Below are 9,710 nucleotides of genomic sequence, written 5' to 3'. Positions count from 1 at the left end.
GGCTACTCTGTCCCCATGTAACATGTGATCTCTCTGACTCTACTCTGTCCCCATGTAACATGTGATCTCTGGCTACTCTGTCCCATGTAACATGTGATCTCTGACTCTACTCTGTCCCCATGTAACATGTGATCTCTCTGACTCTACTCTGTCCCCATGTAACATGTGATCTCTCTCTGACTCTACTCTGTCCCCATGTAACATGTGATCTCTGACTCCTCTGTCCCCATGTAACATGTGATCTCTGACTCTACTCTGTCCCCATGTAACATGTGATCTCTCTGACTACTCTGTCCCCATGTAACATGTGATCTCTGGCTCTACTCTGTCCCCATGTAACATGTGATCTCTGACTCCTCTGTCCCCATGTAACATGTGATCTCTGACTCTACTCTGTCCCCATGTAACATGTGATCTCTGGCTCTACTCTGTCCCCATGTAACATGTGATCTCTGACTCCTCTGTCCCCATGCAACATGTGATCTCTGACTCTACTGTCCCCCATGTAACATGTGATCTCTGACTCTGATTCCCCATGTAACATGTGATCTCTGACTCTACTCTGTCCCCATGTAACATGATCTCTGACTCACTCTGTCCCCATGTAACATGTGATCTCTGACTCTACTCTGTCCCCATGTAACATGTGATCTCTGACTTTACTCTGTCCCTCATGTAACATGTGATCTCTCTGACTCTACTCTGTCCCCATGTAACATGTGATCTCTGACTCTACTCTGTCCCCATGTAACATGTGATCTCTGACTCTACTCTGTCCCCATGTAACATGTGATCTCTCTGACTCTACTCTGTCCCCATGTAACATGTGATCTCTGACTCCTCTGTCCCCATGTAACATGTGATCTCTGACTCTACTCTGTCCCCATGTAACATGTGATCTCTGGCTTCTACTCTGTCCCATGTAACATGTGATCTCTGACTCTACTCTGTCCCCATGTAACATGTGATCTCTGACTCTACTCTGTCCCCATGTAACATGTGATCTCTGACTCCTCTGTCCCCATGTATCATGTGATCTCTGACTCTACCTGTCCCCCATGTAACATGTGATCTCTGACTTACTCTGTCCCCATGTAACATGTGATCTCTCTGACTCCCACTCTGTCCCCATGTAACATGTGATCTCTGGCTCTACTCTGTCCCCATGTAACATGTGATCCCTGACTCTACTCTGTCCCCATGTAACATGTGATCTCTGACTCTCTCTGTCCCCATGTAACATGTGATCCCTGACTCTACTCTGTCCCCATGTAACATGTGATCTCTGACTCTACTCTGTCCCCATGTAACATGTGATCTCTCCTGACTCTACTCTGTCCCCATGTAACATGTGATCTCTGACTCTACTCTGTCCCCATGTAACATGTGATCTCTGACTCTACCTGTCCCCATGTAACATGTGATCTCTGACTCTACTCTGTCCCCATGTAACATGTGATCTCTGACTCTACTCTGTCCCCATGTAACATGTGATCTCTGACTCTCAACATGTGATCTCTCTGACTTACTCTGTCCCCATGTAACATGTGATCTCTGACTCTACCTGTCCCCATGTAACATGTGATCTCTGACTCTACTCTGCCCCATGTAACATGTGATCTCTGACTCTACTCTGTCCCCATGTAACATGTGATCTCTCTGACTCTACTCTGTCCCCATGTAACATGTGATCTCTGACTCTGTCCCCACTCTGTCCCCATGTAACATGTGATCTCTGACTACTCTGTCCCCATGTAACATGTGATCTCTGACTTCACTCTGTCCCCATGTAACATGTGATCTGACTCTACTCTGTCCCCATGTAACATGTGATCTCTCTGACCCTACTCTGTCCCCATGTAACATGTGATCTCTGACTCTACTCTGTCCACATGTAACATGTGATCTCTTGACTCACTCTTGTCCCATGTAACATGTGATCTCTGACTTACTCTGTCCCCATGTAACATGTGATCTCTCTGGCTATACTATGTCCCCATGTAACATGTGATCACTGCCTCTACTCTGTCCCCAAGTAACATGTGATCTCTGACTCTACTCTGTTCCCCATGTAACATGTGATCTCTGACTTCCCCATGTAACATGTGATCTCTGACTCACTCTGTCCCCATGTAACATGTGATCTGACTACTCTGTCCCCATGTAACATGTGATCTCTGACTCTACTCTGTCCCCATGTAACATGTGATCTCTCTGACTCTACTCTGTCCCCCATGTAACATGTGATCTCTGACTCTACTCTGTCCCCATGTAACATGTGATCTCTGACTCTACTCTGTCCCCATGTAACATGTGATCTCTGGCTCTACTCTGTCCCCATGTAACATGTGATCTCTCTGACTCTACTCTGTCCCCATGTAACATGTGATCTCTGACTCTACTCTGTCCCCATCTCTGACTCTACTCTGTCCCCATGTAACATGTGATCTCTCTGTCCCCATGTAACATGTGATCTCTGACTATACTCTGTCCCCATGTAACATGTGATCTCTGACTCTACTCTGTCCCCATGTAACATGTGATCTCTCTGACTCTACTCACAACCCCATGTAACATGTGATCTCTCTGACTCTACTCTGTCCCCATGGCACATGATCTCTCTGGCTCTCTGTCCCCATGTAACATGTGATCTCTGACTCTCTGTCCCCATGTAACATGTGATCTCTGACTCTACTCTGTCCCCCCATGTAACATGTGATCTCTCTGACTCTACTCTGTCCCCATGTAACATGTGATCTCTCTGAATCTGTCCCCCATGGAACATGTGATCTCTCTGACTGTCCCCCATGGAACATGTGATCTCTGACTCTACTCTGTCCCCCATGTAACATGTGATCTCTCTGACTACTCTGTCCCCCATGGAACATGTGATCTCTCTGACTCTACTCTGTCCCCATGTAACATGATCTCTGACTACTCTGTCCCCATGTAACATGTGATCTCTCTCTCTGTCCCCATATAACATGTGATCCTCTGACTCTACTCTGTCCCCATGTAACATGTGATCTCTGACTCTACTTCTGTCCCCACATGTAACATGTGATCTGACTCCTACTCTGTCCCATGTAACATGTGATCTCTGGCTCTACTCTGTCCTCCATGTAACATGTGATATCTGACTCTACCTGTCCCCATGTAACATGTGATCTCTGACTCTACTCTGTCCCCATGTAACATGTGATCTCTGACTCTACTCTGTCCCCATGTAACATGTGATCTCTCTGACTCTGAACCTCTTCCATGTGAGGTGAAGCTCTTCTATTGTGTGACCCTCTGAAGCTTCCGCCCCCATGTTCCTTATAAAGCTGCTCTGAGCCTCTAAAGTCACAGTGTGTTTAGTTGTTGTTGGACCGTGTTGAGCACGCTGTGTTCTTTAAAGTAACATTATGTAACAATTGTACCTTAAAATAACAGCTTGAAAAAAATTGTGCCATTCTATTGATTTAATGTGGCGATTTGCGGCTCCACGCCATCGGGGTCTGTGGGAAATAACTCCGCTATGTAGGATTCTGGAGCGCCCGGCCTCCGGGAAGCGGATGTGGACTTCAACCTGCTTTCTGGCAGTGATTACGCACGTATCTTATGAAGTGCACACCCACTGCCGCCTTTGAGCTCCAGTATAAGGAGCTTTTTATAGCAACTTATTGGTGTCAACAATATTGTATTCGATCACTGCGCACTCCACATTAAAACATTTAGAAAACAACGATATCATTTAAGCTTAGCGATGGTATTTCATCTAAACTAAATGTTGTCTATTCTTTTGAATTATATTTGGAACAATTAAGCCCTTATGGCGCTCAATCGGAGGGAAAAGGTACTGTACGCTAAAAAAAAGGGAATGGGCGGATCTGCGGTGCAGTGTTAACTCTCTGCTCAGAATGGGTAAGAAAGAAAACACACACAGTCGATATGCGCGGAAACCCAAATGTTATTATATTAAATCAAATTCAATGCATCTGAAGCCCCAAAATGAACACATCCACTACAAACAATCAAACCCACTCAAAACGGGTATAATCCCCGGATCCCGACAGTCCCCAAAGTCTTTTGAGTGTCACCAAAACAAAAGTAAATGACTGCACTGGCGCACCCCTCCCCAAAAGCCGGGTGCAAACAGCTGACCGACCAGGCGGAATGCGCATGGCGAGGCGCTGCGTTCAATCCCGCCTCCTTCCACCCTGGTCCGGGTCGGTGCTGGCCCAGTTCAGTGTTCCTGCGCAGTCTTCTATTGATGATCCCGCTTACTGGTATACATCCAAAATAGAAACAGTGGCGGATTGCTGCGGTTCCTGAGTCCAGCCGCCTGTCAGCGCCTCCAAACAAAATAACTCCTCGCGTCTGCCTCCCTCGTCACCTTTTATAACCCGTGACTAATGCGTACAAATAATAATAATAATAATAATTATAATACAGGACAACACATGATCTCAACTCAATACAAGTTTATGCGTAGGCTGGGCGTTTATCGTGAACTGCAGTATTTACGACACTGAAGTAAACGTTAAATACCTCAAACTGAAGGGGCGCTAAAAGGGAAAAACTACATTGTGTTCTACTATATTCTACTCAAAACCTCTTTTCTTCTCATTGTTGAGTGATATTTAAACCGCGTCGCCCAACTGCCCCCCCCCAAAATATTTCACCAGCCGCCACTGGTGTGTGTGTGTGTGTGTGTGTGGCTCACGTTGATCATCTGCTCCGTGTTATTGTAGACGGAGCTGAAGCCGGGCCCGGCGCGGTCCGCCTGAGGACAGACAGGTTCTGTTAGCAGGTTCTGTTAGCGTCCCCTAGTGGACACCTGGAGGAACTGAACACAACGGAACTCTCTGATTGGCTGTTTCTTATGCGCTAGACCTCACGTTAGCGTTGGGCTAACCGCAATCGCTAACGGTACTCTCCTCTCGCATTGTGAGAAATGTCCCGTTGTCTGGAGTCTCAGGGGACGCAGCTAGTGGTCACCTTGAGGTACTGCACTCTGAGCAGCTCGGCGCCGGGCTCCACCGAGGAGCTGACGAGGCTCAGCGAGCTCAGTGCCATGCGTCTGGAACAGAGACGCAGCGTGAGGACCGGGAGCAGAGAGCACCGGGTCACCGCCGGGTCACCGCCGGGCACAGAGCGCTGACCTTTGAACTCCAGGCACCTCACGGAGATCTTCTTGATGAAGGTCGTGGCGCACGTGTCGTACCTCCTGACCTTGGCGTTGGTGCCCAGGTGAGCCGCGTGGAAGACCAGGAACGGGGCCTCCTCCTGGCCCTTGGGCTTCTTGAGGGTCAGCAGCACCTTGAGGAGCACAAAGGTCACAAAGGTCACGACCAGCGGCGTGAAGACAGCGCCGCCAAGTTGGAACGCCACGAACCGGTCCAGGAGCTCCTCCAGACCTCATGGGTCTCGAGGCCCGTGGCCCCTGCGTGAGTCGCATGATCGCAGTCGTGGCCCCGTGGCCGCGTGGCCCCGTGGTTGCGTGGCCCTGTGTGGTCGTGTGGCCCCGTGTGGTCGTGTGGCCCCGTGGTTGCGTGGCCCCGTGTGGCCCTGTGGTTGCGTGGCCCCGTGTGGTCGTGTGGCCCCGTGGTTGCGTGGCCCCATGTGGTCGTGTGGCCCCGTGGTTGCGTGGCCCCGTGGTTGCGTGGCCCCGTGGCCGTGTGGCCCGGCATGATTTCTGCGTGGCCCGTGTGGTCGTGGTGGCCTCGTGGTTCGCGCCCTGTGTGGTTGCGTGTGGCCCCGTGGTTGCGTGGCCCCGTGGTTGCGTGGCCCCGTGGTTGCGTGGGTCTGCAGGCTGTGGCCTCGTGGTTGCGTGGGCCCTGGTGGTGGTCGTGTGGCCCGTGGTTGCGTGGCCCGATAATGGCCCTGTGGTTGCGTGGCCCTGCATGTCGTGTGGCCCCGTGGTTGCGTGGCCCCGTGTGGTCGTGTGGCCCCGTGATTGCGTGGCCCTGTGGTTGCGTGGCCCCGTGGTTGTGTGGCCCCGTGTGGTCGTGTGGCCCCGCACGTCGTGGTGGGTCGTGGTGGCCCCGTGGTTGCGTGGCCCCGTGTGGTTGTGTGGCCCCGTGGTTGCGTGGCCCCGTGTGGTTGTGTGGCCCTGTGGCCCCGTGTGGTTGTGTGGCCCCGTGGTTGCGTGGCCCCGTGGTCCTGTGGCCCCGTGGTTGCGTGGCCCCGCCCGTGGTCCCACGTGGATTGCGTGGCCCGTGGTTGCGTGGCCCGATGTGGTAATGTGGTGGCCCGCAGGTCGTGGTGGCCCGTGGTTGTGTGTGTGCCCCGTGGTTGCGTGGGGCCCCGTGGTGGTCGCATGTGGCCCGTGGTTAAATGGCCCGTGGTGCGTGGCCCCTGTGTGGTCGTGTGGCTCCGTGGTTGCGCGGGCGTGTACAATATTGGTGGCCCGGGGTTGCGTGTGGCTCCGTAGTTGCATGGCCCGTGTGGTGGAAGTGTGGCCCGATGGTTGCGTGGCCCTGTGGTGGGTAATGGTGGCCCGGGTTGCGTGGCCCTGTGGTTTGCGTGGCCCGTGGCCCGTGTGTCGGGTGGTGGCCCCGTGGTTGCGTGGCCCCGTGGTTTGCATGGCCCTGCCCCGTATGGCTGTGTGGCCCAGTGAGTCGTGGTGGCCCGTGGCTCGCGTGGGCTCGTGGTTGCGTGGCCCGTATGGTCGTGGGTGGTGGCCCCGTGCAAGGTTGCATGGCCTCCGTGCAGGGTCGTGGTGGCCCCGTGGGTTGCAGTGGCCCGTGTGGTCGTGTGTGTACCTGTGGTCATGCGTGGCCTCCGTGGTTGCGTGGGTCCCGTGGTTTGCGGGCCCGTGGTGGTGATCGTGGCCCCGGTGGTTGCATGTGGCTTACGAGGTCGGTGTTGGCCCCGTGGTTGCGTGGCCCCGTGTGGTCGTGTGGCCCCGTGGTGTGGCACGTGGTTCGCGTGGCCCGTGCGGGAAGGCATGGCCTGCGGCCAGTTATAATGCGTGGGCCCAGTGGTGGTGTGGCCCAGTGGTTGCGTGGCCGGCAATGTGTGTCTCGTGGTCAGGTGGCCCTGCGGGTTGCGTGGCCCTGTGTGGTCGTGTGGCCCCGGGGTTGCGTGGCCCCGTAGTTGCATGGCCCCGTGTGGTCGTGTGGCCCCGTGGTTGCGTGGCCCTGTGTGGTCGTGTGAGCCCTGCTGGCCCGTTCGGGTTGCGTGGCCCTGTGGTTGCGTGGGCTGGCGTGGTCGTGTGGCCCCGTGGGGTACGTGGCCTGCTCGTGTTGCACATGGCCCCGTGCATGGCTGTGTGTGGCCCCGTGGTTGCGTGGCCCCGTGGTTGCATGGCCCCGTATGGTTGTGTGGCCCAGTGGTCGTGTGGCCCCGTGGTTGCGTGGCCCCGTGTGGTCGTGTGGCCCCGTGGTTGCCCCGCAAGCTGGCCCTGCGTGGCCGTGTGGCCCTGTGGTTGCGCACCGGCTGGCCCGTGTGGTCGTGGTGGCCCTGTGTGGTTGCGTGGCCCGCGGTGGTCGTGGTGGGTTCGCGGGTTGCGTGGCCCGTGTGGTCGTGTGGCCCGTGGTTGCATGGCTCCGATATTAATTAAATGTGCGGGCCCGGTAGTTGCGTGGCCCCGTGTGGTCGTGTGGCCCTGTGGTTGCGTGGCTCGCGGTTGCGTGGGCCCGTGCACAGTTGCGTGGCCCGTGGCGGTTGTGGTGGCCCAGTGGTAGTGGTGGCCCTGCGGTGGTTGCGTGGCCTCGCGGTGGGTCGTGTGGCCCCGTGGTTGCGCGTGGCCTCGTGGTGGTTGTGTGGCCCCGCGGGTTGCGTGGGCCCGCGGCCCGTGGCCCGGTGGTTCTTGATGGCCCGATGGTTAATGTGGCCCGTGGTTGCGTGGCGGTGGTCCGTGTGGCCCGTGGTTGCGTGGCCCCGTGTGGTGCCCGATGATTTCGTGGCCCCGTGGTTGCGTGGCCGATGTGGTCGTGGCCCGTTGGCTCGCGGGCTGTGGCCCCTGTGGGTCCTGCGGGTTGCGTGGATATTGATGGTAATGACCCCGTGGGTCGTCGTGGCCCTGTGGTCGTGGGTGGCCTCGCGTGGGTTGCGTGGCCCCGTGGTCGTGTGGCCCCTGGGTTGGCTCGTGTGGTTGCGTGGTGGCCCCGTGGTTGCGTGGCCCGTGCGTGGTTGTGTGGCCCTGTGTGGTGGGTATTGGCCCGGGTTGCGTGGGCCCCTGTGCCCTGTGGCCCGCTGCGGGCCTGTGAGTTGCATGGCCCCTGTGGTCGTGGTGGCCCCGTGGGTTGCGCAGGCCTCGTGGTTGCGATGGCCCGTGGTTGTGGCCCAGCGGGTTGCGTGGCCCTGTGGTTGCGTGGCCCCGTGGCCCCGTGTGGTCGTGGTGTTGCCCCGTGGGTTTGCATGGCAGCACAATCCGCGACTGTTTCTATTTTGGATTATACCGGGCGGGATCACTAATAGAAGACTGCGCAGGAACACTGTGAACTGGGCCCAGCACCTACCGGACTAGGGTGAAGGAGCGGGATTGAACGCGCGCCGCCACGCTTCCGCCTGGTCGGTCAGCTGTTTGCCGGCTTTTGGGGAGGGGTGTGCAGTCATTTACTTTTGTTTTGGGGACTGCAAAGACTTTGGGACTGTCGGGATCCGGGGATTATACTGCTTTGAGTGGGTTTGATTGTTTGTAGTGTATGTGTTCATTTTGGGGGCTTGCAGATGCATTGAATTTGATTTAATATAATAACATTTGGGTTTCCATATCGACTGTGTTTTTCTTTACGACCATTTGAGCAGAGAGTTAACACCAGACATTCCTTTTTAGCGATTGTACCTTTTCCTTGATTGAGTTGCTAAGGCTAATGAAACAACATAACCAAAAGAATGACAACATTTAGTTTAGATGAAATACCGATCGCGTTTTCAGCCTATATCGTTGTTTTCTAAATGTTTGAATGTGGAGTACGGTGATCGAATACAATATTGTTGACAACACAAAAGCTACATAAAAAGCTCCCTTATACTGGAGCTGCGAGCGTGGAGTGGCACTATGACATTGCGTAATCACTGCCAGAAAGCAGGTCGAAGTACATCCGCCCGGAGCGGGCGGCTCCAGAATCCTACATAGCGGAGTTATTTCACAGAATTAAACATATTAAACATATTTCATGAAGAGGACAGAAGAACACATCTGTGGTCGGTAGAGTCCAGGTAGGACAGGTGGAGGATTTGAGTCCTAGGAGGGACCCGGAGACCGCTACAGAGGAGGAGACAAGGTAGGATATATAGGGAGGAGGGAGAGACAGTCCACGGAGGAGCTGGCGCCAAGTAGACGAGGAGGAGATCTAAGAGACGGGTCCAGGAGGGTTAAGATGTAGGAGGGACTGGCCCAGGTAGTGGAGGGGACTGCACATTAAGGAGACAGTCCAGACATCCAGGTAGGGAGAAATTCAGAGGAGGAACAGTCCAGCAGGAGGAGACCGCAAGACCAGGGTAGAGAGACAGTCCAGGCAGAGACCAAGACCAGGGACAGTCCAAGGAGGAGACAGTCCAGGTAGAGGAGACCGCCCAAGACCAGACAGTCACAAGAGGAGACTCTCAGGTAGACCAGACAGTCCAGGTAGGAGGAGACACCACAAGACCAGACAGTCCAATAGGAGGGAGTCACAGGAGGGGACAGTCCCAAGAGGAGACCAGTCCATAGGAGGAAAAAGTCCAGACCAGGAGACTAGTCCAGAGACTCACAAGAGGAGACAGTCCAGGTAGGA

At 54.8% G+C, this 9,710-nt stretch overlaps 1 protein-coding gene across 1 annotated transcript in view; it reads right to left on the bottom strand.

The window, feature by feature from the left end:
• The window catches only part of LOC130193255 (intermembrane lipid transfer protein VPS13C-like), a 94,454-nt gene extending 87,365 nt beyond the window's left edge, over window positions 1-7,089 (bottom strand). Inside the window, exons 1-5 of the mRNA XM_056413704.1 lie at window positions 6,750-7,089; window positions 5,403-6,097; window positions 5,108-5,304; window positions 4,984-5,065; window positions 4,709-4,768 (exon numbers count right to left, since the gene is read on the bottom strand). Coding sequence (XP_056269679.1) covers window positions 4,709-4,768; window positions 4,984-5,065; window positions 5,108-5,304; window positions 5,403-6,097; window positions 6,750-7,089 — 1,374 coding nt within the window. The remainder of the gene's footprint in view (window positions 1-4,708; window positions 4,769-4,983; window positions 5,066-5,107; window positions 5,305-5,402; window positions 6,098-6,749) is intronic.
• Window positions 7,090-9,710: the final 2,621 nt, after the last annotated feature.

This window comes from Pseudoliparis swirei, chromosome 4 (genome assembly GCF_029220125.1).
Source record: "Pseudoliparis swirei isolate HS2019 ecotype Mariana Trench chromosome 4, NWPU_hadal_v1, whole genome shotgun sequence".
Classification (NCBI taxonomy): Eukaryota; Metazoa; Chordata; class Actinopteri; order Perciformes; family Liparidae; genus Pseudoliparis; species Pseudoliparis swirei.
Note: the sequence above shows the minus strand (reverse complement) of the source record. Positions and strands in the feature narration are given on the sequence as shown.